General features: G+C 49.8%; 10 protein-coding genes across 10 annotated transcripts; 4 read left to right on the forward strand and 6 right to left on the reverse strand.

Moving 5' to 3' along the window:
* Positions 1 to 139: 139 nt before the first annotated feature.
* On the reverse strand, positions 140 to 2,236 carry ASPVEDRAFT_51349 (MDR family MFS transporter; the record flags this gene model as incomplete). Its single annotated transcript, XM_040814463.1, has 5 exons — positions 140 to 1,257; positions 1,310 to 1,431; positions 1,488 to 1,798; positions 1,860 to 1,889; positions 1,958 to 2,236. 5 exons carry the CDS (start codon positions 2,234 to 2,236, stop codon positions 140 to 142), a joined length of 1,860 nt encoding a protein of 619 aa, XP_040665854.1.
* A 788-nt stretch (positions 2,237 to 3,024) lies between these two features.
* ASPVEDRAFT_126670 (uncharacterized protein) lies at positions 3,025 to 4,196 on the reverse strand (the record flags this gene model as incomplete). The annotated part of the gene is made up of 3 exons (XM_040806383.1): positions 3,025 to 4,002; positions 4,067 to 4,085; positions 4,156 to 4,196. 3 exons carry the CDS (start codon positions 4,194 to 4,196, stop codon positions 3,025 to 3,027), a joined length of 1,038 nt encoding a protein of 345 aa, XP_040665855.1.
* Positions 4,197 to 4,778: 582 nt separating this feature from the next.
* Positions 4,779 to 6,050, reverse strand: ASPVEDRAFT_544501 (putative short-chain dehydrogenase/reductase family protein). Its single transcript, XM_040814934.1, has 2 exons — positions 4,993 to 6,050; positions 4,779 to 4,939 (listed from the first exon to the last, which is right to left on the reverse strand). The coding sequence occupies exons 1-2, from the start codon at positions 5,865 to 5,867 to the stop codon at positions 4,804 to 4,806; spliced, it is 1,011 nt and encodes a 336-aa protein (XP_040665856.1). The 5' UTR covers positions 5,868 to 6,050; the 3' UTR covers positions 4,779 to 4,803.
* A 505-nt stretch (positions 6,051 to 6,555) lies between these two features.
* ASPVEDRAFT_39478 (gamma-glutamylcyclotransferase) lies at positions 6,556 to 8,221 on the forward strand. Its single transcript, XM_040811931.1, has 6 exons — positions 6,556 to 6,593; positions 6,646 to 6,910; positions 6,967 to 6,998; positions 7,066 to 7,118; positions 7,252 to 7,338; positions 7,396 to 8,221. The coding sequence occupies exons 2-6, from the start codon at positions 6,816 to 6,818 to the stop codon at positions 7,915 to 7,917; spliced, it is 789 nt and encodes a 262-aa protein (XP_040665857.1). The 5' UTR covers positions 6,556 to 6,593; positions 6,646 to 6,815; the 3' UTR covers positions 7,918 to 8,221.
* A 438-nt stretch (positions 8,222 to 8,659) lies between these two features.
* On the reverse strand, positions 8,660 to 9,340 carry ASPVEDRAFT_26851 (RNA recognition motif domain-containing protein; the record flags this gene model as incomplete). The annotated part of the gene is made up of 5 exons (XM_040809956.1): positions 8,660 to 8,685; positions 8,750 to 8,886; positions 8,954 to 9,060; positions 9,147 to 9,219; positions 9,321 to 9,340. The coding sequence occupies 5 exons, from the start codon at positions 9,338 to 9,340 to the stop codon at positions 8,660 to 8,662; spliced, it is 363 nt and encodes a 120-aa protein (XP_040665858.1).
* Positions 9,341 to 10,625: 1,285 nt separating this feature from the next.
* Positions 10,626 to 14,474, forward strand: ASPVEDRAFT_26852 (E3 ubiquitin-protein ligase; the record flags this gene model as incomplete). The annotated part of the gene is made up of 8 exons (XM_040809957.1): positions 10,626 to 11,608; positions 11,666 to 12,005; positions 12,045 to 12,233; positions 12,384 to 12,419; positions 12,458 to 12,602; positions 12,671 to 13,038; positions 13,074 to 13,140; positions 13,201 to 14,474. 8 exons carry the CDS (start codon positions 10,626 to 10,628, stop codon positions 14,472 to 14,474), a joined length of 3,402 nt encoding a protein of 1,133 aa, XP_040665859.1.
* A 1,329-nt stretch (positions 14,475 to 15,803) lies between these two features.
* Positions 15,804 to 16,372, forward strand: ASPVEDRAFT_81677 (uncharacterized protein; the record flags this gene model as incomplete). The annotated part of the gene is made up of 2 exons (XM_040817072.1): positions 15,804 to 15,875; positions 15,953 to 16,372. 2 exons carry the CDS (start codon positions 15,804 to 15,806, stop codon positions 16,370 to 16,372), a joined length of 492 nt encoding a protein of 163 aa, XP_040665860.1.
* Positions 16,373 to 16,462: 90 nt separating this feature from the next.
* Positions 16,463 to 17,553, reverse strand: ASPVEDRAFT_39485 (uncharacterized protein). The gene is made up of 2 exons (XM_040811933.1): positions 16,959 to 17,553; positions 16,463 to 16,862 (listed from the first exon to the last, which is right to left on the reverse strand). The coding sequence occupies exons 1-2, from the start codon at positions 17,254 to 17,256 to the stop codon at positions 16,762 to 16,764; spliced, it is 399 nt and encodes a 132-aa protein (XP_040665861.1). The 5' UTR covers positions 17,257 to 17,553; the 3' UTR covers positions 16,463 to 16,761.
* Positions 17,554 to 17,850: 297 nt separating this feature from the next.
* ASPVEDRAFT_51354 (translation initiation factor eIF2 subunit beta) lies at positions 17,851 to 19,169 on the forward strand (the record flags this gene model as incomplete). Its single annotated transcript, XM_040814464.1, has 4 exons — positions 17,851 to 17,862; positions 18,137 to 18,251; positions 18,329 to 18,946; positions 19,003 to 19,169. The coding sequence occupies 4 exons, from the start codon at positions 17,851 to 17,853 to the stop codon at positions 19,167 to 19,169; spliced, it is 912 nt and encodes a 303-aa protein (XP_040665862.1).
* A 618-nt stretch (positions 19,170 to 19,787) lies between these two features.
* ASPVEDRAFT_81680 (AIM24 family protein) lies at positions 19,788 to 21,076 on the reverse strand (the record flags this gene model as incomplete). The annotated part of the gene is made up of 5 exons (XM_040817073.1): positions 19,788 to 20,003; positions 20,066 to 20,415; positions 20,468 to 20,893; positions 20,947 to 20,964; positions 21,019 to 21,076. 5 exons carry the CDS (start codon positions 21,074 to 21,076, stop codon positions 19,788 to 19,790), a joined length of 1,068 nt encoding a protein of 355 aa, XP_040665863.1.
* Positions 21,077 to 25,836: the final 4,760 nt, after the last annotated feature.

The raw sequence follows: 25,836 nt of genomic DNA on the forward strand, positions 1-25,836 counted from the left end.
CTAAATGAAATGAGTCAAGTCTAGATTATCTATTATCTTGGTATCAAAGTATGTCGCTAGTGTGTACTCAAAAATAAAAATAAAAAAACGCCTACTATACAAGAAGGGCGATTCAACAAACATGTACAAATTTACAAAGCTACACCGTCTCCTTGCCTTGGGACAACTTCGCGGCCTTATCCCTAGCCTGCGCTTCCAGAATCTCCTTTCTCGCACGTTCTTGCTCCTCCAGCCCCGTCTTCGCAACAGTGTGCGTCTTGCTGAGCTCTACAGGCCGAAGAAAGATGCAAGTGAGCATGCCAATAGCAGCCATAGCGGTATAGAAGATCCAGATGCGGGAGAGGGAGAAAGTAAAGACTCCCAAAACGACATCCTTCTGTGCAGCCGGGAGCGAGCGAATAAGGTCGTGGTTATTCTCGGAGAAGGCGTTTTGGAGGGTCTGCGCCTTCTCTGGTCCAACGGCTGCCGTGATCGTGCTTTGTTTGTTGACGACCATGTTTTGGTAGATGACTGTGCCGATAACGATGGAGATTGCGGTGGAGACTTGGCGTAGGAAGGAGAAGGTTGAGGTTCCTGCGGCCATGTCGGATGGGTGGATGTTTGCCTGCAGGGCCACGAGGGGGGCTTGGAAGAGGGGTCCTGTGCCGACGCCGCCGATGATTTGGTAGATGATAAGGCGGGGCCAGGAGGCGTATGGTTTCAGATCAATGAGGAGGCCGTATCCGAGGGTGAGGAACACGAAAGCGATAGAGATAAGTTCGTGATAGCGGCCAGTTTTTTTGATGATTACTCCGGTAATGGCGGACAGGAGAGAGAGGCTGAGGACTTGAGGGAGGAGGTAGACACCGCTGAGAATGGGGTTGACGAGGAGGACGGATTGGAAGTAGAAAGGGAGGTAGTAGGAGCCGCCCATGAAGACCATAGAGTGGGAGAAACAGATGAAGAGGACGATGACGTTGTGCCAGTTGCTGAAGAGGCGGATCGGAATAATGGGGTAGCGGGCTATCTTCCATTCATTAAGCATCGCGAGGACATATGTCACTATCCCGAATACGATGAGGCAAATGACTGTTGGAGAGTCCCAGGGGTAATTGACGCCGCCGAATTGAAGGCCAAATAAGAACATAAGTGTAGCTCCAACGAGAAGAAGAGTACCGGACCAGTCGATTGTCTTGATACCAGCCCATAAAGGAGTCTTCGGCGAGTCTATCTTGAGGAAGAATACAAGAATAGCAAAAGACACACCGCCAATCGGCACTAGTAGGACGTCAGTTTCGGCTGCAGCGCGCAAGCCGTCCGTGAAACTTACAGTTGAGATAAAAACACCAACGCCAGGTGACGCTGGTAGTAAATGCGCCACCAACAAGTGGGCCCAAAGCGCCTGCAATAGCCCATGTGGCACCAAAAAGAGCGTAGTAGACCGGACGTTCTCTGCAGACACTGTCAGCCACATGCAAACACTGTTTGGAGTAACAAAAGTAACAAACCTAACACTGAATAGGTCGGAGACACAGATATTCGCCAATGTGATAATTCCACCAGCCCCGGCACCCTGGATCGCTCTTCCAGCTAGGATCATAGGCAAGTTTATTGATAAAGCACATATCAAACTTCCAATAAGAAATGCGGCGTTGGCAAGAAGAAGAATAGGTTTTCGACCCCAGATATCACTTACTTTGCCCCAAAGCGGGACAAAGGCTGCGTTGGTCAAAGAGAAGGAAGACGCCATCCACGAGTATCCACTTTCGGAGGCATGGAAATCGGCTGCCATCGTCGGCAGGGCTGTAGAAATAATTGTCTGTCAGGGTATCATCGTTAGTAACCAGCAATACAGACAAATGTCAGGTAATCCCCCATACCATATCGAGAGCTGCAAGGAATAGAACGAGCTGTATGTCCCAGGATATCAGTTAGCATACGATCCGATAATAACATCTAGGGGGGAAAGAGATCATACGCAAAGTGCACCCATAACCACCGCAATCTTCTTCTTTCCTATTTTCTGTGCCTGAGACGGTACCCGATCCAGCGGGTTGTCGTTCGGAGTATCTGGTGGCGCATCGCCTTCCACTTGCGTACGGCCATGCTCTGTCGACGAAGGACGGGGCTTCGCGCCGTCCGATGATTCTTCGGGAGATGTCTCAGACGGTGTGGATGGTTTCTCAGTGGCGTCATAGTTTTCAACCACGTCTTGGGCGTATTTGCCCTCGCCGCGCGAAGCTTCAGGCACTGCCATGTTCGCAGCAGGGGAGATACGGGCGAAGGAATAATGAGGGGAGGCGAAGAGGTGGTCTGGGGTAGGAAAAAAGTATCGGACTTGGCTTTTTCCAAGCGGGTCAAGCCGACGGGTCTAGATCAATGGCACAACCAGGGAAGGAAACGCTGGATGTATTTCCAGAAAAAAAAAAGTTCAGTATATATACTGCAGGATACAGAAAGAAAATTATCGACAAGCAGCGGCCGATGACAGTCGTAAATTCAAGTGCAGCGTTAAATTTATGCGAGACGCAGAGCGGAGACCCTCCCACGTTCCCACGTTCTCGAAGGCGTCAGAGTTGAGTCAACCAGTCGACCCCTTTCACCGAGGCTGAGAATGTTATTTCCGCATTCGCATAATAATAATGGAGCGAGGGGGTAACAATCCGAGGCTGATCAACAGGGGGGCCTTATTCATAAGGACATTCGATCAACAGTGTCATCCCGCCCTTCTGAGGGTTCCATCTGGGGTCTGCAAAGCTGCGAGCTGCGATTCTGATTTGGCCGGGATGGTTTGAGAATAAGCAAGCATGCGGGATGTGAGACAAGAAGAAGCTTGGAACTTTGGAAGAAAAGCAGTTCGAGTCGTCTACAGATCATTGCCTGTTTGGGAAGAATCGCTTCAGATATTCCTACAGCGCTTACAGATTTCACGGCGATTAAACAGAGTGGTCAGGGTATAATATATGCTGTTTACAGAATAATAGACAAGAGGGAATAATATACGCAAGGACTCCAAAATCCGACCGTTTGCGATCGCACCTGTTCTTAATCTTGTAATTGGAGGATCTCTGCAAGATACACATTAGATCCTATATTAAATTCATAGCCAGCCCGCGGCAGGTTTGACTTACCCGTTAGGAACTCCTCGAAGCTCACCGTGATATACCCATCACGATCGTCGTCATACCGCTTAAACACGTCCGTCATACGCCGAAGACTTATGCATGCTTGAACAAACAAATCGAAGCTCATTCCCGACGGCGGAGGAGCTGTCGGAGGCCCACTAGCTACCCGCCCCTTCTTTTCGAATGTAGCGAAGAGCACTGTCACGAAGGGCTGGCTAAGACGATACCCGAACGCTACCAATGCCTTCTCGAACTCCCGGAGACTGATGCGCCCACTGCGATCCTCATCAAACTTGTCAAACAATTCTCGCCACGCCGCCAGGTACCGCCACAACGACACGAACTCGTCGAACGAGATCGAGTTGCTCCTGTTCCGGTCAAACATGCCGATCATCATCTTCACAGTCTTGGGGTGGAAAGAAGTGTAGTCGCCGTTTACCAGAGCAGAGCCCAGCTCCTGCTCGGTAAGCGCGCCTGAATGGGATGAGTTGGCAGCCCGAAACAGCGGGAACAGCTGCTGCGGGTCATCATTGGGGACAGCTAGTGGCTGCGGCGTTGCAGGAGGACGTGATGCAGGCGGGGGGCGATTGCGCACAGGCTGCGACGGAGGAGGCCCGAATCCGTAGTTCTGGGGCGGAGGAGAAGGGTGTAGAAGGCCACCAGGCCGTTGTTGGCTTTGGCCTAGAGGCACGTTGGGTAGAGGTCGGTCTAAGGCTGAACGCGGGGGACCTGCAGGGGGCCGATGGGGTGCAGGGTATTGATGAGAACTTGGAGCGCTTGACGGTGCTGGCACGCGAGGTGGGACTCCGCCATGCGAAGGTTGTTGTTGTTGTGGAGGTCTATGTTGATTTTTCTGGTTTCCTGGCTTAATCTGCATCGCACCGATCATTTGGGCTGCCTAGAAAGATTAAACAGTGAGTGGCCGCAATGAGCAGATTGAGCAGCCAACGTGGTTACCATACCTGTTCAGGCTCCGCATGTCTAAATTCAAAAGGCGCCTGTATTAGCGTTTCATCATCATCGAGCGTGCCCGGATCGATATCTCACTTACGCTGGGAGCGCATCTGGATTGTAAGCCTTATTGTACGCCATGGTCGCAACGACTGACGTAGTGCGGGCGCAATTCAGAGGGGTTTATGGTGAGGAGGTCGAAGCAGGAGCCCTTTTTCATCGAGGGAGAGCAAGCATAGCTATCAGTCAAAGGAGAGAGGCGAAAGAGTGAAAATTGGGCCTGCAGAGAATAAGGAGTTCGGCTCGCACCATTCTTCCTCGCGAGGGCTGTTGTTGTCATGAGCGGGCGGAGCCAGTGGGTCGTCAGTCGGGGATTAAGGATTGACCAGCTGCCAAGAATCGAACAAAAGCTCTGCTTGCCCTCTTTGTATATCGATACGAAGAATGCGCACAGATCCAGGCCCTGCGGCATTAGCTACTGTTTTCGCTATCAGCTCATGCAAAGACATGCGCGTTCAGTGCCGTTGAGGCAGCTGTTCGAATGTTGGGAAAGGTTGGGAAGCGTGCGATGGCGATCCATGTCCAGTGGTTCCTCCCCGACTGCTAGTATACAAGTATTAATAGCAACACAACCAGGCGCACTTATTTCTGACGACGACCGAATCGTCAGCTCGCGCTATAAGTCCCACGCGTTCTAACTAAATCTCATGTCATATCAAAGTACGTATACATAATGCGATCTCCTTCGTTAGGTTGGACGATCATATCCCTCTAATACGTCATCAAAGCCGCCCGTCTGCTGCTTGAGCACATCCATTATCTCCTTCCACGCCTTTGCCTGGAATTGCTTTCCTTCCAACCCTGTAGTTAACGCGGTTGACTCGCTTGGGATATTAGTTAGCCTGTTCAACAAAATACCCACGCGGGACCGACTTACTCCAAATATCCGTCACTTCGCCAACACCTCCCATGCGATTCCAACCCTTGATATGTCGCACTAACTAATGACCGACTTCCTTGTTCTGCTGTACGAGCAAAGAGCTTATACATTACCCATACAACCAGTCGGTGGTAGAATCTGGTGTATTGGCGCCCAAGCGATGACGCGCACAAGCCCGGGCTTACGGTGTTTATAATCACCGGGACTGTTCCATTTTCGTTGCGCAAACGCCCAGCTATCGTCTTAAGAACATACTCCAAAAGAAGCTTCGATACTCCATATTGCTTCGGACCGCTGAAATTTTGAGCGTCGTTCAGATGTTCCAGTAACGGGCCGTCCGTCTGGAGACTCTTCGCTTGGACCCGAACAAACTGCTGGCTCGAGACGACACTCAAGTGTGTCGGATTTGAATCAGATGAACAGCTCCTCAACTTTGGAAGTAGCAAAATCGCCAGCAGAGATGTAGATAGCGTGTTGACCTGCAACGTCTCCTCCCACCCCTCCGGCGAGGTTGTAAATTCCCGATTCCAAAGTCCAGCATTCAGAAGCGCAACGTCCAACTGCTTTAGCGCATTGACGCGGGCTGCAAAATCCTTCACACTTTGGAAACTGTTCATTTCCAACTCCCATACCTGTACTGCCCCGTGTCTGTCTGTTCGTTTCTCAAGCTCTGTCTTGGTTGCTTCGCCGCGCTGGAGGCTTCGGCTGCCGATGATCAATGACTCCACCCCTAGCTTCAGAAGCTTGATAGCTGCTTCAAATCCTAGCCCGGCTGTCGCACCGGTTAGGACTACCGTTTTCCCCGCGAATGAGACGGTTGGCTCTGTCGGGGGGTTGAATTGCGTTCTGAGGAGTCGGATTAAGCCCGCCATGATGTATATGCCAACTCGTTGCAATCAATCAAAGTGGTTGCTGTATCCAAGGGTGTCGAAAGAGAACTAGTAACGTTAGAGAAATATATCTGCTGCTCGATGTTCCCCTCAATTCCGGAAGATATAAAATGGCTCCTCGAAAATGCGCGCAGTAACTGAATCATGACGTGGAGTCGGTAGCTCAGGGAGCAGAATTTAGTTGATTGCCAGACCCGCTTCGGCGTCTGGGCGACCCCGCTGTGCCTGGGGCGACCCAAAAGAGCTTGGGGATACGGATACGATCTGGTCTGAGCAGTCAACCGAAATGCAAAGACTGCCTTCGAGAGGATAGCCTGTTTACAAACGGATGATCGATGTGACTTTGTTTTCAAAAGCAACACCAAAGCATTACAAGCATTATAATCCTTAGTTGATGGGCGAACAGTGGAAATCCAGAGGGGTCTCGATAAGCAAGCCCGTATCTTGCAATCAACATGAATGGAAATAGCTTGCGAAGGAAAATCAGAGCCAAGTCCTCTGAATCATGCAAGACATGCGATTGCAGCGACAGGTCATGGTGATTGAATTGTCGCCAACATCCACCCTTGTAAATAGCTGCCTTAGGCATATAGTTCATACAAACACTACAAACATTGATGCGATTTGTGTACCACCTTTCATCACCAGCAAGGTGGGCTTGATGATAAATTGTATACCTCAGTCAGTCTACATTATAAATTCAGCCGGGTAATTCACTTTCGGTTACTTTAATTGTACATTGTAAGCTGACTCTTAGAAGGAATTACCCGGACAAGCACTACACTGGGTTTTTAACATTTCTCTCATTCTGTTTTGCCCACTTCCCGTTTATATATCTCCCGCTACAACATTGAGTCATTTTGGGTTCTACATCAAGAGACAACAGCAACCAATTTTGTGATTTACTCAACCTAAGAGAACTAAAAGAACATGAGTTCCGCAACCAAAGAAACCCAAGAACCAACAGATGGCCGAACGTGGCGCCAGTACTTCCCCAAAGGTGATTTGTGGGTGTTTGGTTATGGGTGGGTGCTCTTTGACTCTTCATTTAGACGCTCGTCGAGTTAACCTGTCGACAAAGGAGTTTGATATGGAAGCCTCCACCTCACTACGGTAAGTTCAGAATTCTGCAAGGTAATCCGCAGGCTCGGTCCGGAATAAATACTGAAGACTGCAATAGACCAACGGGTGCCGGGGTATATTGATGGGTATGTGCGCCGATTCTGGCAGGTTAGTGGCCCCTCTATGAACTTAGCCCTGTTTTAAACACTTGTTTTACTAAGCTAAGACCATGAGAAATATAGGCTAGGTAAGCGCCCACAGAAGAGAAGGTGGTCAAGCTCAATCTAATCAAGGTGCACCTCCCAGTACCGACCACAGAGGAACACCCGAGCAACCAGGCCGCGTGGTAACAGTGATCGAGCGTGGCTTTTGGGAGACACTGGATGACCCAGTACGTAACCCCGACGTTAAAACTAAGTGCTTATCTACCAACTAACACCCCCAACAGCTAGCCCACCTCGATGCCGAGACAACCCGCGTCTGGGGTGCCGCATACCACATCCCCGCCTCCCACGCCGAGGAAGTCCACGACTACCTTGACGTGCGGGAAATCGATGGCTACAGCGTGCACTACACGCCGTTTCACCCGGTGACAACCGCGGCGTCTACCAACACAGACCAACCCGGGTCGACGTCGTCAATAACATGCATGGTGTACATAGGACAGCCCACCAACCCGCAATTCCTGCGAGACTCGGCGCGCCGCGAGCCTCAGGATGTTGCGGAGGTTATTAGCCGCGGCCATGGACAGAGCGGGAAGAACACGGAGTACTTGTATTTGCTGGAGAAGGCGCTTGAAGGGGTTGGGCTGGGGACTGCGGATGGGCATGTTACGGATTTGGTGAAGAGGGTTAGGGAGATTGAGGGAGGTGGCGAGGCTAGGAGGGAGGAGGAGAAGGCTGAGAGGGATGTTCGGGAGGCGTTGGCTGAGGGGGCAGAGGGACGGAAGGATGTGGATTTGTCGGAATAGGCCTAAGTTAGATCGTGGTCGATGGTGGCTGTTTAGATTGCATAGATGCTAGATTGGATTTAAGGTTTGTGTGCGGGAGTTTGAGTTCCTGGAAAATGCTTGAATTCGAGAAACGTAGGAAATTAGACGTTTCAATTTTGTAGAAGATGGGTGAAGAGGAAAGAGCAACAATTCCCCGTCTCCATGCAGACACGGATTTAGGTAACATATGAAGATGCGAAATTGGATTTCCACTTCGTCAAGAAGTTCGAGTAATGGGTGTCTGCGCGGGCTATAAGAAGTTGGTGCTGCAATCAAGACTTAGTGCTCAGTATTGTGGCTGGGCTGGTTGTTAGCAAGTCAATCGCCATAGAGAGAGTGTGTGGTATTGTCATGGCAGCAGAGCGGATTGTATCAAGAAGAGCCAAGGGTAGGCTCTAGCGCTCTTCTGAAAAATGCCATCCGGGGTCGAATGTAGAAAACCTGCAGGTGGTAAGTCTCTACTCTCGTCTACTAGTTGATAGATCGCTATCATATGGGATGCCAGATTAGATGTCAACCACTAGCTGAAACACACCAAAATTCAAAATAACGCAACGCAAGTATTCATCTCGTCCAACGGATCATGAGGATCAGCATTATTCATTCCATCCAAGCGTCATCAACCATCAAAACTGGGTGTCATAGATTGTATCATGTGTCGGCAGTCTGTATAACGAGGAAACTCAATCTTCAAGGCGCAAAACGACAAAGTTCGGCCCCATCAGGGGCCGGGTTGGTTACGCCAGCCTGGAGGGATTGTGTTAATAATGAAAGCCACGTGGAAAAGATACCATGGATGGAGGCAACATACCACCGGCACCACCGCCACGGTAAGTTTGTCCCTCAGGACGGTCAGGGCGGTTGTAGCCTCCGCGACCCTGGAAACCGCCGTTGCGAGGATTGGATCTTTCCGAAGCCTTGTCCACGCGGATGATACGACCGTCAAATCTGGGGGGTGGGATAAGTATTTAGATCCAACTGGGTCATCCAACGGATAGTCTGGTCTAGCACGCACTCTTGGTTGTTCATGTTATCCATGGCAGTTTGCGCCTCAGCTTCATTGGAGAACCGGACGAAACCGAACCCACGGCTGCGCAGGGTGTCATGATCCTTGACAACGACCTGATATATGTGAATACTGGCTCTTCTTTCGCAAAAATAGAGGGGGAAGGACGGCATGAAGCAGAGGCTCCAGGCACGATACGTACAGCTTCTTCGATGGCTCCGAACTGCGAGAACCCCTCGCGTAGAGTTTCATCGGTGGTGTGCCATGCGAGGCCTCTAGTTGGGTTGTTTGTGTCAGTTGGGGGAATCATCAACCCGATGAAAAGGGAGAGAGGCGTTGAGGATAGGTGATGACCAAAAGAGATGGATAGACAGACCCAATGAATAGCTTGGCCATCTTGAAATTCCGCGAAGTGGATGAGCTGGAGGGGCAGTCTGTTGTCTGGCACCGGAGGCTGAGTTCAATAGCTGCAATCACCAAATGGGCGCAACAGAGTTTAGGACGACAGAGTGCGAGAACAGCAGATCAGACCGTGATGAGGGGATGGGAGAAGGAAGATGAAACTCCGGGAAGGAAAGGAATTTAGTCAAGAGGGGTGGCACTAGCTGGACTGGGGACGGAAGTGTTCTGTCAAGCCCACTTGCTCAATTATTTATTCACTGCGCTGTTGAGCGACGCGGTGCAGGGAAGCTCCGCTCTCGAATTACATTTTACAGTCGATGCTGGCGCGCAGACTGTGGACACGGGGAGGAAGCTACAGGAAGGTTCCGGCAACTCTCTGCAGTGCCAATCTGCACAGGAATTGATACCCTCCACGGATGAGGCGAAAGGCAGACACCGGAGCACGAAAGCACAGTCCGGCAGAGCGGGGGAAGAGGATTGGCGGCACAGCGGCGCGAGTGCTGTGATGGGATGCAGAGATAGCCAAATCACATTTTGGAGGGGTTGCTCAGTCCCCTTTTCGCCAATAGCCTCAGAGGGTTCTGCCCAGGTGGCCTTTTTTCGCTCACCACAAGAATTGCGACGAATCGGCGGGCGACGAGGGGGGATTTCTCATGTCCTGGGAGAAAGGCGACGTCGAGATAGCGGGGTTGGCTCCCGTTCTGAACTTCTTCCGGTTGTCCCCCTCTTTCCCTTTTTGTTCTCCGTGCTGCCACTGGCGGCCGTTGCTTTCCTCAGTTTGTCGTAGTGGCGTGGACTATCTGCGACTAAGCCTGCACATGCAGCTCAAGTCAGATTTTATCGCTTTCAAGCTGCAAACTTTATGCTGCTCAAATGGCTCTTGCTCCTGTCTAGGCCCTGGCGGGGAGGCTAGACCACGCTGGCGAAACCGCATTGCTTTCTGGATACAGCATATATTTCGATCCATTCTCACGTCAAGAAATTTCGTAGATTTCATCTTCCTGCCCATTTTCTCCTCGGACTGAAGAATTTGCGCAAAATAAATCTGATTGATTCTGCAAAGAAATCACGATAGGTTTCAAACTAACTCATTTAGCACCATGGAAAACAGCTCAAACAGGTGCTTTCCATCCAATGGAGGCATGCAAAACAATCTGCTGGTAAACAGCTCCTTCTCCCTCTGTTTGCCTTTGACACTCTTTTTCTCCTTACTCTCTCCCGTTAGCCTTAATTAACACTCGATCTTTCCTGGTTATTGACATCAATTTTATCAACCACCATGCTGCTGTGGAACATGGACGAAGCAAGCAGGAATTTGATTCTCCAGCTCCTAACACAAGATGCACTGGAGGAGTCCAACAGGCACAAGGGAAAACAAAGGGCTGGGGTTTTCACAGATGGTGAGTTGGCCATGCAAGAATGGTCTGGTCAGCTCAACCAGTCCTCTACACTTATCCAGGATCACCAAATGGCGTTAAGCATTGCCAATGCTGTATCTGAAGATGGTGTTGCTATCACTCTTGCAGCCCAGGAAGAGGACAGAGCGTTTGCAGACCGGAGGCTGGCTTTCCAACTCGCTGGCAAAACTCCACCGGCAAATGAACAGCCCTCCGCACACGAACAGCCTTTGAGGCTCGTTGGCACTGTGTTCTCTGAAGGAGTCGCTTCTCAGATCGATGCTCAAGACAATTTCTTACGCGAAAACCGTCCCAACAAAAGACGCTGTGTGGCCGAAAGTTCCAAGACCGCCGAGGGTCGTCAATGCATCGCTGGACTGCAGGCTGAGTGCGCGGCCTGCAACGACAGAAAGCCTGCTTGCGACATGATTCAGGCACATTGCCCACATTTGTTCTGCAAGGATTGTATGATCCACCTAATCAAGGGTGCCCTCAAAGACCAGTCGCTCTTCCCTCCCAGATGCTGCTGCATACCAATACCTCCATCAGAGTTGAAGAAACATCTCGATCCGGGACTTGCCAGGAGCTTTGAAGAGAAAGAAATTGAGAGCAACGATCCTTACAGAACCTACTGTTCAAACGCCCACTGTGCGAAATATATTCCACCTCCACAAGTGGACGGATACGTCGGCACTTGCCACACATGCCACGCAAAAACATGCACTTTGTGCAAACGACTTGCCCATGACGGTCCTTGTATTGACGAAGATAATGAAATAATGGAATTAGCAAAGCAGTCTGGGTGGCAGCAATGCCCACACTGTCATCACCTAATTGAATTGAATACAGGCTGCAACCATATCACGTAAGAAAATTAACGGTACTTCTATGCTATTATACTAACAGTATTTTACCCCCTTAGATGCCGCTGCCGGCATGAATTCTGCTACCTCTGCACTGCGAAGTGGAAGACCTGCGGTTGTGCAAGATGGGATGAGGATAGACTGTATGATAGGGCTCGCGTGGTGGCAGCTCGAAATGCTGAGAGGCCACCTGCACAAGAGGATGTTAGGGAGGTAGTAGAAAGAATAAGAGAGGGGCCCTGCCAGAATCAACACGCCCGTGTTTGGAGAAGGATTGAGGCCCTGGAGAATGATGATGATGAAGATCGTGACGACGAAGACGCCGATGATTATGGCTTTGATTGTGATATTTGTGGTGACGTACTTCCGGATTTTATAATGGAATGCCCTAACTGTGAGGTACGGGCATGCCTGCGCTGCAAACAACATCGCTTATAGATGCAATGGGATGCTGGTCGAACCCTGAAAACAGTTACTTGTGAAGGTATCCAGGCTGACTGGGAATCCTTGGAAAGCGAGCAGAGTAACGACGCCATTTATACATATGATTATGGATTCTACTTATGGATGGCAAGACTTCATCTCGTTCTGGGGCCGATGTTTTACACAATATTGGACCTGCATTATGTATGAATAGGAATTTTTATGGAGCCAATTATTTACTAGAAGAGGCTGGTATTTAGTACTTACCACTTATCCAACATCACTGCGGCCGTGAGGTGCTCCGTACTTCCTTCCTCGTCTTTAATGGGCCGAGTTTGTTTACATTCCCTTTAGCACCCCGCCCACATCATTGCTGCTATCTACCTACTAGTAAGTACAATGAGACGACAGATTAGCGGTCAACATAGCTCAAGTGTCAATCGACAACAGTTTTCGGCTTTATGATTGTCGCCGACGAGAAGAGATTCCTTAGCTGGCTGTCGCAATTGCACGAAGCCGAGCCGGTCATTCCACAGAGCGACAATCGGCCCTCTGCAAGATCTATTTTTGATGGTATGTTCTTTTATGTGCCAAATTAAGGCTTATTATACATGCCAGGCCTCTTTGACTCACATTAATAGGGGTTCCCATTGAAAAGCAGATCCCTGATCCGAACCTCAACCCTCAAAGGCTACCACCACAAGCAAGAAGATGGCAGCAAACCCATCTTGAGCTCAAGGACTCTGGGAAACCATGTTTATCGAGGCCCACAACAAAAGGAACCGAATCCGGAATGTCAAGAATAGAGAGAAACGGGTATAAGCGCATTCCAAGGGCAAAGACCAAAGAGGACCGATACGAGTATAAGGGAAAGAGTTCGGTGAAGAACAATGGAAATTCAACCGTGCGGACTAGGAAGTCATCGAGGCAAAAGAGGAAACATACTATCAATGAAGATTTCCAGGCTTCGAATGTCCCCTCGAGCCGCTTGACGGTACTTACCTGTAAGGTAATCTGAAAGAGACGAGGTTGACCTTATAATAGCTTCATCCTGCTACGAATTTGGGGATTTTCAACAGAGGAAAGAGGTCATCTCCCATTAAGACTCACGGTAAGAATATCAATTTCAGCTGCAGGCACTTTTATACTTATTCCTGTGCATTCTGTCTAGTACTCGACCAGGGCTTCTCCGAAACTGAGTTCCTGAGCAAAACCCCTATTGGCGCACAAGCAAACTACGTTATCCAACACGAGAAAGCAAATTTGCTCGAATACGACATTGGAATAGAAAATAGTGGTCAATCCCATAGAGAAACTGAGCCACAGCCACCGTCTGAGAGCATAGCATTGAATTTTGATGATACTGCTATACGACATGCGCCTGACGAACAAGCAGAGACAAGTGATAGCCTACTATTTTGTTATGGGAAAGAGAAAAAAGGCCCTAGCGAGGAACCTATGATCTACTCCCCGATGAAACAGGAATCGCGATCAGCTGCAGACATTATAGCTGAACCTAAGACCATGGGACTTTTAGACTTCAAAATGCACTCACCGAAAGAAAATGTTACCGAAAATCCGGCAAAGGTATATTGGACCTTAGAGGATCTCAAGAGTATTATGCAGCAAAGGATTTCTTCATGGAAGTCAGAGGACGAAGACAGTACAACGACTTCTGGTTCTTGGCTGCAGACAGGCTCACGAAAACGAAAACATACCTCGTCCCAGGACAAGAAGAACACCCATGGAAAGTTGTCGAAAAGAAGAAGAACCCAGGGATATGGTCAGAGATCCGAAATTGACCCGAGCGACAGAAGCACGAGCCCCCGAACCGCAGCTTTGGATCCTTGCTCATTTACTGGCTCGGGCATTGATTTTCCTTTCGGGAAGCCTCTTCCTACGCACGCGCAGATAGATTACGCCGTGGAAGGAAACTCGTTTCAGCCTCAGCGCCCTTGCCCATACAGAGGAGTGGGCTTCGTCCACGACGAGGATGCATCGTTCATTCATGAAGCGCTTGATGCTGCATATGAGGCAATCATGCGGTCAGAACCAGATGCACCACCTAACGCCTTGGAATGCGTGCCGACGATTAAGACCATTACGAGTAGTAATGATGGAAATGTTCCATTACATGCGCCTTGGGAGTGGGGCTTAAAGGACGAAGAGACGTTGAGCCTTTCCCATATCGGGCAGGAGACGCTTCTTGCCGGTCAGCAAGCCAGTGAAATGGCCATTTATACAGCAGCGAGCGGACACTATGAGCGGCACCGTTCATATTTTGGGGAACCTTGTGCCAGCCAAGAAGCTCTGCTACCCATGGAGAAGGTCTCGTCTATGGATTCGGGGCAAGTACAAGAATGGAAGGGACTCGAGGCAAACAAGCTCGATTTTGTGACAATTGACCAAATGAAAAACTTTTGGCGCCAAAACAAACTATATTGAGCTCACTTTGTGGCATCCTATGCAGCCTATGACCACAGTGACTGTTGTACACTGTATATGGTTTATTCTGTTTGGTAGAGCACCATGGTTGGTGGACTGATAGCAACAGCGCTGTCGATACACCTCACTAATTTTAGGCAAGCTTTTGCTCATTGACCTTATCAGAAGTGACGAAGCTAACGGACAATTCTGCTGAAGGATTTAAGTCTTGGTTTGAGGCTCAGATTGTGGCACCGAAGCTCAGGTTACGAAGCGATGCTGGTCCACCTTTGCCCAGAGAACTGCAAATACCCTCGGAGTATTTTGATCTTCATTTCAACAGGCTGGAAATCCCTAGAAATATTTGACCCGTTTTCCTGGGTATTAGCAGCTACGTGCTGATCCAGTGTGCTTACTGGGAATTTGGGGTGTGTGAGCCGGAGGTTGGAGCACGCTTGATGCTCATTGGAGTCTGTATGTTTGGACCCGGGCGAACGGTAGACTAATGCAGCGCACAGGCTCTCAAAGCCATTGAATTCATTCATTTGCATGTTTGCTTTTTATATCATTTTCCTTTTCCTCTCTAACCCCGGAAAGGAAAGAGACCAGGGACAGGGATTCAAATATCGGGGCACGTACTATGAAAGGGAAGCTTGAAGCCTGTGCTTTTGTTGCTTCTCTCATTGGTTTGACCCTTTGACCCCTGTTGTCCATTGGTTTCTCGCGCCCAAGGCTGAGCGTTGCGCCCTTCAACGTCATGGATGAATTGGGCCCAGGAACCTGGTTGCCGGGTTAGTGCCTGCCTAAAGTAGTTGTAGTCGTGCCACTCTGTGAAGACGAGCACAATCTCCAGCTGGTTGGTTCCTCCTTCCTGCAGCTTGGCTGAAACTCCATTCTGCATCTTCTCGCATCCAGAACAGACTACTTCCCTTTCCTCTCCCTATCGGACATGCATCAAGGCATGGATCTCATCCAATTGTCGCCGTCGAATACACCGCAAGTCTGAGTCTAGACAGGGGTCTTGTTGACGGGTTGAAGCCGAGAAGTGAGTTATTTACCAATGCAATGGACCAGTGTTGATCATAGGTACTTTTATCTCAGCTGGTCTTTTGTTTTCAGGGAGACGACAGGCAGGGAACCCTCCTGCCCGCGCCGGCCTTGGTGAGCCGACCCTTTGGATGGTAGGCATTCAAAAACAGAATACATATAAAAGGAGCTCTGCTGACCGGGTACAGCAGTGCCATTCAAAGTTTCTGTCCCCCTCTTTTTCGTTGACGACCTGCCCGAGGGCCATCCACACTCCCGAGACTCATTGGCATTTAACCTCGCCTCTCCTCCCTACGATTAAATATGGCTACCGCGTTTTCGAAAAAGCCCTTAACCAAGCAGAATCTCGAACAACACAGTCAGCTTCTTCCCGTCGTGAGTTTATCTGTTTCACTTGACTTATCGGTATTCAATCACGAGCTTGCCCTAATTTAAGACGTTATCTTAAATAGCAACCTGCCACCGACGCTGTCACTACGTGGTTGGAAAAGGTCATTGCAGAAGAGCAGACTCACCGTTCATCTTCCCGGATGAGCAAGACCCTCGCCGACATGCAACTGAAGGCCGGAGATGTTGATATTGATGACTACTTGGATTGTCTTGAACAAGGCATGCGGTCCTCTTTCACTGCCGCCACAGCGGATGCGGATTATCTCAAGATGTTTGAGCAGCAGCGCCCTTTCATGTACATCGAAACTCCACTAGAGCGGTATCTCACTCCAGGATCCAGCGACCCAAGTTACTTCAGTCGTCCCACTCTAGCAAACATGGGCTTTAGATACGGGGCAAAAAAGAGCACTGATATGACTCGCGATCATGTGAAGGCTACAAAAGAGGAGGTTCTTCATGCGCCAGAAACATCGTCTCGGTAACTTTGAATGTTCAGGCTCGATGTTGTACTGCGCGCCGACATCTCCCACACTATATACCTATGGCAGATATGGCTGTTGATGTCATACCTAGCTTTACACTCTCCGAAAAAATTGAAGGCAATTAAGTAATGACTTGTGCATTAATTGGGTATAATTAGCGTAGCACGCTTGTATAGGTGTCACTTCGACAGACGAGTCTGCCCAATAAGTCAAGACAACGCCGCTCTTTCTATGCCAAAGCCTGCAAATTACTATCCGAACAGGGTCACAGGCGCTCCGAATACTATACAACCGTAAGGCCTCTAGCTCTCCAAACTTTCAGCACGGCGCTTAACCTAGCGACGCACTGGATAATATTGTTGTATATTCAACCATCCATAAACACTGGTTTACAACGACGCAAAAGTCTTCACGCTCCCAGCCTTCGGCCCAGAACCCTTCTCCACTACTCCATCAATCGGGTATTTCCACTCCATGAATCTCGTCCAACCTATTCGAACACGGCTGGTTAGCACAAATCCTCAACCAAACCGGACAAATCACAGCACAATATGGAAAAATAAAGAATCAAAACAGGATGACATACTCCAATAAGCACACTTCCGCCCCAAAAACTTCCCAACAAACGGCACAATCACCATCGTGAGCAAGAGCTCCAGTTGCTCGATGCTTTCCTGCCACTCGGCCTCGGCATCGGAGTAATCGGAGAGCGTGTCGAGGTCCGATGGAGACGTGCTTTCGGAGGGGAGTGAGGCGATTTCGTCGCCGAGCGAGTCTACGCTGGCGTAGCTAAGACCGCGGGAGCGCGGGGAGGCGGTGGACGATGTTGGGGTAGGGAGGATGTAGGAGGAGTCGGAGACGGAGGCGGAACCGGAGGTGGACATTCTGGTTGTAGCGTTGTGGTGTTGTAGTGCCAGGTAGGGTTCAGCTTGGATAATTGACTAGCTTGATAGGGGCGAAGGTGTTGAGGAGCGGTGATGTATTGCGGAGTTCAACGGGGGTTGTTTGGGTTGTTGATGAAGAGGGCGGATTTGTTGGACTGGGCAAACTGTGGTGGAAAAGGAAGCGAGAGAAGGAGGTTGAGATGTCTAGTTGTCAAGCAGTGGCCTGCCTACCGCCTGAATGAGAATCGCAGCATTAGATGTACGGGTTCAAGGAAGATGAGGTTCCAGATAGGCAAGCCAAGCAAGCGAGGCAGCTTGTATGCAGCCTTGGTGCCTGAGGTGTTTATCAGGTTGAATATCACGTGTTTGTATTGTGGTAATTACGGGTACCAAACCTTGAGTCATCTCCGCCACGTGACCAGCCTCTGCGATAACAGGCTTGCCATCGAACTCAAAGCAACTGCGCGAAGACGAGATATCGACATTGCAAAGGCACTCGTTTCTCTTCTTTACAGGGTAAGAAACTACTTTTTTCTTTATATAGGTGTGGTAGTTGCTATATACCACGTCTTTCTTGCCTCAAATCCTCCCACGATGGCGGAGACTGTACGTCACACACCCTTGTTTTCTCTGCTGTACTTTTACCGATCGCCCACATTTTCTTGTGCACTTTCCAGTCGCTGATTGAGGGTGCTGCTACTCATCTGTTCTGCCCAACTACCGCGTGCTTGGCTACTGTTTCTGCGCTGAAGGAGAATACTTTGCAATTCTCTTTTCTTCTTGCACTCTAGCCTTCTGGCCGCCTTTTTAAACTGCTTGGCATCTTTGGGTTTTTATTTCTGCCCCCCACTAACGTGTTATCTGGACTGGCTCCATACAGGCCGAACCTACGATTCGAAAACAACGCAAGTCCGTCGCATTCAGTGAAGGAACCGTCATTATGGATACAAACGGCGAAGTCACACAGCAGCTGGAGAAGCCTGTCGAGGAGCAAGGTACGAAAATTACCGTTGAGACCAACACTCCCCTCCCCGATCGGATATCGAGCCTAACACAATACCAACCCAAACAGAAGACAAGGCCGTCGACGAAGTAACCGACCTATTCAAGGGTCTTTCAAAGAAGAAGAAGACCAAGAAGCCCAAGGACGGCGAAGCCGCCGACGATGAGTCCTCGCCCGCTCCCGGCGCAGACGGCGAATTCGACCCCACAGCCCTGAAGAAGAAGAAGAAGACGAAGAAGCCCAAGGACCCCGCCGACTTCGAAGCTAAGCTCGCCGAGGCCGGTCTCGCAGAGAAGGAAGCAGAGAGCAAAGAGGAAGAGGTGCCCGAGGGCGACCTCGAAGCCGGCACAGGCATCTGGGCCCACGACGCCACCCAAGCCATCCCCTACTCGCTGCTCGTCTCCCGATTCTTCTCCCTCATTCAGAGCCACCACCCCGATCTGTTGTCCAGCGGTACCAAGTCGTACAAGATCCCCCCACCGCAGTGTCTGCGTGAGGGTAACAGACGTACTATCTTTGCCAACATTGCTGATATCTGCAAGCGCATGAAGCGGTCCGACGACCACGTCATGCAGTTCTTGTTCGCGGAATTGGGTACCAGTGGTAGTGTTGATGGAAGCAGACGTCTTGTCATCAAGGGTCGTTTCCAGCAGAAGCAGATTGAGAACGTTCTCAGACGGTATATCGGTATGTTGTCTTCGCCCCCCTAGTGTGTATCAATATCAGGGTCTAATTTGAACTAGTCGAGTACGTCACCTGCAAGACCTGCCGCAGCCCCGACACAGAGCTCAACAAGGGAGAGAACCGTCTGTACTTCGTTACCTGCAACTCGTGCGGATCTCGTCGTTCCGTCGCCGCCATCAAGACCGGTTTCCGTGGACAAGTCGGCCGCAGAAGAAGACAGGGTTAAACTCTGGGTTAAGTTTCGGTTCCGGTTTCGCAGAGGAGGTGCCAGTAGGATATACGCCTGGGGGTAGAGGAGATAAGAAGATCTCGTTTTTTCCCCCGTCTCTTTCCTCTTTTCTATCTATCGATCTCTTGGCGAATGGAGGTATCTCTTCGTTTTCTCTCCTCTTTCTCGTTCTATTTCTTCCATGTAAAGACACTTTGATCTTTTGATTGAATTTGGATGATGGTTGTCTGGGGAGATGGGGGTAATACTGAGTTGACGAGGAGAGAATTTACAGCCGCGGCGCGGTTGTGCTGTGTGGTTGAATGAACAAAAAGCGGTGATGATATCATTAGAATGGCATGACTGACAAGTATATGGAATGATATGACGGTTTATAGTATTGTTTCTGTTTTCCACACCTCAAACTAAGTACCATTGTCCTTGAGACCTTTAGGGTATTGGAGTAAATCGCAACATGATAATAGTCCAAAAGTATATTGACAGTGTATATGGCAAAACACAGGATATTTGTTTATGCTAACAGAAAGGATAGACAGGGTACACGCTACATAACTCATAGATGGAAGGCTATATAAGGGAATGCCATGATATACGGACGATGGCCGTGTGAGCCGTTCAACGTAACTTCGCAGCCCCAATTTGCATAGCGAACGCCGCTACGTTGCGGGATTGGAGATACACGGTGCCGGGGCCGATGAATTTACAGGCCAAGCCCTCGCCTGCACTGATGTTGGAAAGGATGCCGCCGGAGGCCACGCGTTCAAGCTTGTACTTGCAGTTCCAGGCTACAAGATGGCCGTTGTTGATGAAGTATGTTTCGCCGTCCGCAAGCTGGACATACAGACTCATTAGTATAACGAAAACAACATCTGGAGAGGAAGAAATTTACTTACGTCCTTCTTAAGGATTGCTCCGAAACTTTGCAACCACAGCAAACCGGTCCCATAGAAACTGTATATCCACAGTCCCTCACCAGAAAAGAATGTTTTGGACAAGCTCTGAGCTTTGTGGTCATATTTGACGCCGCTTGTTGAGGCGAGAAATGCATCTCTGCCGACTTGCCATTTTTGTGGCTCCGCAAGTCGGATGACGGTAACATCACCAAGGACTGTTGGTGCAATCAAGAGTTCACCTGGTCCAGTGTACTCAGATGTAGCCATTTCACCTCCCGAAATCAGCTTCACTAGCCCAAAGTTGATTGTACCTTTGAGTGTCATCGTAGGAGACATGCCAATCATGACACCTAGTACCTGATTAGACATGTAAATGAAATAACTATACAATGCTTAACAAACCGGGTTTCACACGAAGTGGGCACCCAACAGCCAGTTGAAGGGTGAGGACGGTGTTACAATCTCGATGACTGACACGGTAACTCCCACCGTTAAAGGTTCCCACATCGTCTGGAGTTGTAGAGGTGACCCCTACAAAGGACCCTCCACCGAGTGACTGTGATGCTCCATGGGAGGCTTGAGATGGCGTGGGTTGAGAAACTATCGACTGGGCGTAGGCCTTTTCGTTGAATGGGGGAGGTGGTGATTGAGGGAGGGCTGTGTTCGCGGCAAACGCAGCAGCATTTTGGGAAGCGAAGCTCTTCTCGTTTGGAGGGCTCACAGACGGGGGAGGCGGAAACTCTGTCTGTGGAGCTTGTTGTGTGGGAGGAGGAGGATAACTGAAATTTGGCGGAGGAAAACCGGGGGATGGTTGAGCAACTGGGAAAGCTATAGAGTATGTGAGACATGGTTCTGTAGATCCGGGGTCCTGGGTGTCGTACATCCAGTTTTCTGAATCTCTGCAAGATGGTTAGATATCAAATAACAGAAACTTGGTAGAAAAGACAACGTACGAGCGTATTGAGGTCCTTGAGTTGGAGGGGGAGGGTAGTGCATTGGATGTTGTGACATGGTGAATAACGAGAGCTTCTGCAGGCACTTAATGCCCGCGATATCTATATCTTTTCGGGCCGTTAGCCAAAGCTAAAGAGAAGAGAGAAAAGCCCCTACACAACAGCGCTCGAGTGTTTTCGAGGAAAACAGAACAGGGGAATAAAAAGCATCAGAACGTGAAGAGCGTCCCGATTTAAAAGCTTCCAGTCTTACCGTGGGGCCGCCGCTGCTCCTGCTACTGCATGGTGCCCCCCCGCGGCCGTCACTCGGCGCTTAGACGATGCACCTGAATGGCAGATCGCACGCCAATTGGCTTCGGCGGTTTGGCGCCAGCATCCAGGCCAAGGTCCTAAGCATGAGGAGTTGACGACGCTGCAGTGGTGGGGAAATTATAAAATTAAAGAAAGAAGATTGGCCGTTGACAGAGATGATTCTCGTTTCAAACTCCTATTATCCCAATGTAAGTGGTGCCCCGTGCGGGCACCCGCCGCCGCTAAATATCTATGCAGCTTCCAAAATAGCTACAATCGACGCATTTTCGCGCTCTTTCGCTATGTCAAGCGCCGCCCTACCCATGTTATTCCTCTTCTCTGTATCGGCCTGTCTACCCAGTAAGAGGCGGACAACTTCTTCGTATTCCAAGTTTGTCGCCAACGTCAGTGCCGTGTCGCCTTGAGGGTCCGTGGCGTTAATGTTGACCCCCATGTCTATGAGAAAGTTGACCATGTTCATATCACCGCTAACTGCGACAGAGAGGAGAGGAGTGCGTCCATCTGCGGCAATTGTCTCAACATCTGCACCTTTCTCGAGAAGCAGGGCGGCACAGAGCAATTGATTCTCTGTACAGGCCGAGTGGAAAGCCGTATAGCCGACCAAATTGCGCAGCTCGAGATCTGCGCCATGATCGAGGAGAAGAACCAGAAAATCCTCGCGGCCTTGAATGGCGGCGAAGATCAATGAAGTCATTTTGTTCATTGCAGAGCTTGAGTTCACGTCAGCTCCATGCATAAGTAATTTTTCTGTCGCTTCCATATTTCCGGTTGCAACCAACTCCATTAGAGCAGTACAACCCTCGTTTCCAATCGCATCGATATCCGCTCCTAGTCGACAAAGAGTTTGAATAGTCGAATCCGAGTGGCTTTGCGCCGCACGCACGAATGCTCTCATGGCCTGATGTGGAAGCTGCTGTCCAACCTCCGCCCATCTAGCCAAAAACCAGTACCGCAGAGCTGTTTGCTCATTTGAGTTGACCCATTCTAAGCACTCAGCCAGGTACAAATCATTCTCATATTGGTAGTTACCCTGAAGCTCGACCACTTGCTCGGGATCCAGGGAAGCCAGTACCATGAGCGGTGCAATGCCAGGCTCCATGTGGTCAACACTGGCACAGTTCGTTTGTAGGACCAAGTTGCTTGAAAACCCGATCGATTCTAGAAAAGCTGCCATTTCCTGCTGACCCAGCCTGTTGGCAATGTGCCATATAGCCCATCCCAGCTGGCGAGAAAAATTAGCCCACCATTTCCTTCGGTCGTGTGAGCCCATCCAGTTCGAGGGCCGCGGGCTTCGAAGGCCGCTGAAAAACCTGAATCTAGCATCACACTGGAGGAGGGATTTGGCCATTTCGAGGCCCTTATCTCGAACATCTGCCTTTCTAGTAAGTATTGCTCGCTGACAGAGAAGACCGAGCTCAAATATAGAACTTTCAAATTCGTCGCCTTCGCATCGCATGGAAAGCCATTGAAGCGTGGAAAATGCATCATCCCATTTTCCGTCAGAGATAAGCTTTTGAACGCGCCCCCGTACGGTGGCTGTATCGCCTGCAAGCACAGGAAGAAGACCCAAATGGTTAAGGACCGGTACAACACACAGCAAAGCATCCTCCCTCGAGCCTAGGTTTCCAGATTCGAAGCAGCTTACAAGTTCGTCAATGTCAGTGCTTTGGGCCAGAAAGCCGTTGTGAGAGACCGGAAGGATGTCAACGCCACCGCTGAGAGACTTGGTTCCCGTCAGGATACTCATGAGAAATTGAATGTAGATGTCCTGCGCGGCCATAACCTCCAAGTTGTTTTCAGTTTTCACAACAAGGATTTCCTTGCTATCCAGGTGGCTGTCAGAGTAGTAACCAAAACTCTGCTCTGAGAAGGATATCATCTTGGATGATACCATCATAGCTTCCCTTTGGCGGTAGATCCATTTGTGGAAATATAGGTCCGTTGCTTCAGCGCTGGCTTCGGCCTTAGTCAGTCCCACGGCCCGTCCAAGGCCCTTCTGTAACCATTTCGGATCTGACTTCAACAACGAAAAGGTCCAAAGCCCTAATATTGCCTCCAGCTCGTTCTCGTCAACACTCCATTGAAGCGTATCGTCTGACCGTGTAAGCGTAATAGAGTACGTCTCCAGTGGGGAGCTCATGGACTTGTGGCTGTGACTGTGCTGGCAGGCGAAGGAAAGCTCAAAACTGCAGGTGCTACTGGGAATCTCCTTCCATCTTGAGACGACCTCCATTGTCATCTCGATCGTGCTTGCCAAATCCTGGGCCACTTTCCGGATTGGGAGATCGTCCCAATCCATACTTGGGTGGCGACCGCAGGAAGTGAGCTGAGCTAGTTGAGCTCTGGTTCTTATGAGCCTTGCCCCGAGATCAGAAGCCTGGATTGATGTTTGCGAGGAGCTGTCCGTCGAACATGACCCAGACCGTGACCGCGCAGTGTGATGCACAGGGCTTGATACTAAACGGAAAGATTCAACGTTCTCAAGCTGATACGCAAAGCAATCCAGTTCTTGTTGATTGTGGGAGAATACCTCTCGATCCTCCTTACTAAACCGATTTCCCTCTGAGCCAATTCGCTTAGTTCTCAGCAGTGTGCGTACCACAGCCATAAGAAGGGTAGATCCAACATCTGCAATTATGACAGATGGATGCAGGCCACGGAGTCCAACGAATTGTGCAATGAATCCGGTAGCAGTGAGGCAAATTGTGAAGACGAGGAAAGGCCGTCTGCCTTTTGGTGTAGGGCCGCGAACGGATTTTGTGTATGTTAGGTGTTGCGTAGTTGATGAGAGCGGGCCTTCGTCAACAGCAAGGAAAGCTCCAAAGTCCTGATCTCCAATTGACTGCCGCCCCGGCTGCAACCAGTATATCTTGCTTGGTTTTGTTGAATATAAGTAGCGCTCGTTTGATGAACGTTCGATAAGGAAGGCACATAGAAACATGCCCAGGCAAAGGGATACCGACCCGTAACAATAAAGCGGGAGAGCATAGTTGGCGGGCGAATCCCAATCATCTTTGAAAATTTTGGAATACCAGAAGACCGTCATGGCCGCATATATAAGTGTACCTAGTTTCGCATCAGTAAAAGGAACCGCCTTGAGAGTCAACTAAGGAATTGGAATCGAGAACACACCTCCTTGTAGGGCTATACCCATTAAAGCAGCAAGGTAGAACCATGCAACTCCTCTCCGTTTGATACCCTTATTCAATGACAAATTTGGTATATCAAGTTCAGGGAGAGAATGGAGTCCTTTCTCATGTTGAATCTCTTCCCCCTCTTCAGACCAAGCACCATCCTCGAGGGCATCTCGCAGATGCCCAAGTTTGTAAGAGCCTTGCTCTTCCCATACAACAACTTCCAAGATTCTGGGCCTGCCAGACACCCTAGAGATGCCACCATTATTAAATAACTCCGCCGTACCTTCGGATACACAGGAGAGCAGCTCATTCTCTGCCTCTCCAGGAGCTTCGTTAGCCCTGCCGACGAAAGCTCGGAGAGACGAATTCCCGCATATTCGAATGAGAGACACCACAGCCGTCAAGATCCCTAGCGGACATACAGCGAAGATCAAGTTGTCGAGAAGGCTGGTGGATTCGGCCAGGAATTGTTTTGTTAGTCGCTCGCCAAAGAGAGCGACCAGGGGTGCCTTGAAGGGAAACCGAGCGTCAGCGCAAATGGTAGCCAAATGAGGTGGAGAAAGAATTGAGCAAATACCAAGTCTGCAGCGAAGTTATTTGCAAAATCTTCCCAGGGTTCTGCTCGAACGCTCGTTACCCCAAAGAGCATGAGCAAGATATAGTGCCAGACCATGACCGGCATTGTTTCGGGTTTAGTCCTCCCAGCGGACTAGATATGAGCAGAGTTTACAATGGACCACGGAACCCATCACCACGAAGAGACATGAAGGGGCTAGATTTTAATTAAATAGCAAACCAGACTTGGGGGGGGGGGCACGGATCAGCCTTGGGAGTTGGGGGTCGCCTTGCCGCAGCCTACACATTGAATCGGGGATGATGATCCATTTACTTAGAAACGACCCGCAAGTTGGCTGCGGCAACAAACCTGTCGAGGCCAATAATTGTCCATGGAATCATCTAGCTGGGGCCCAGATCAAGAGCCCAGTAACGCAAGTTCGTGGGGGAGTGTCAAGATCTACGATGGGAGACCGCCACGTTTGTCGGCGCTTAAGTGCAGCAGCGAATCTTAATATAGAACGACCATACGGCGCCAAATGAAACAGAAACAGGATCCAATGCGACGGCACCGCGGTAAGATTCCTAAGGTCCGTACAGATAGTTTCCGCATTAGTTGGTTTCTTTCCCTAAGAATATTAATTACCAAAAACGCCTTTTTGCATGTAGATACCCTAGAAAGCCAAGTCAGAAACTTGATAACGGAAAGACCCGTAACATATACCCTGAAGTGGACACCATTAACTCTTAGGGGCATAATGTACTATGGGCCGGCCCTTCATGCACAGAATTATAAGAAAAACCGATCCACCAA

Source organism: Aspergillus versicolor (assembly GCF_001890125.1).
Source record: "Aspergillus versicolor CBS 583.65 unplaced genomic scaffold ASPVEscaffold_3, whole genome shotgun sequence".
NCBI lineage: Eukaryota > Fungi > Ascomycota > Eurotiomycetes > Eurotiales > Aspergillaceae > Aspergillus > Aspergillus versicolor.

What these genes read in the sequence shown, in the direction of transcription:
- ASPVEDRAFT_39485 (XM_040811933.1), bottom strand. Translation starts at nt 17,256, where the DNA reads ATGTCCACCTCCGGTTCCGCCTCCGTCTCCGACTCCTCCTACATCCTC. An exon ending in GCGGAAGTGTGCTTATTGGA is followed by an intron (nt 16,863 to 16,958) that starts GTATGTCATCCT and finishes GTGTTCGAATAG; the next exon opens with GTTGGACGAGATTCATGGAG.
- ASPVEDRAFT_39478 (XM_040811931.1), top strand. Translation starts at nt 6,816, where the DNA reads ATGAGTTCCGCAACCAAAGAAACCCAAGAACCAACAGATGGCCGAACG. An exon ending in TTGTGGGTGTTTGGTTATGG is followed by an intron (nt 6,911 to 6,966) that starts GTGGGTGCTCTT and finishes CTGTCGACAAAG; the next exon opens with GAGTTTGATATGGAAGCCTC. An exon ending in TGCGCCGATTCTGGCAGGTT is followed by an intron (nt 7,119 to 7,251) that starts AGTGGCCCCTCT and finishes GGTGCACCTCCC; the next exon opens with AGTACCGACCACAGAGGAAC.
- ASPVEDRAFT_544501 (XM_040814934.1), bottom strand. Translation starts at nt 5,867, where the DNA reads ATGGCGGGCTTAATCCGACTCCTCAGAACGCAATTCAACCCCCCGACA. An exon ending in CGAAGTGACGGATATTTGGA is followed by an intron (nt 4,940 to 4,992) that starts GTAAGTCGGTCC and finishes TAATATCCCAAG; the next exon opens with CGAGTCAACCGCGTTAACTA.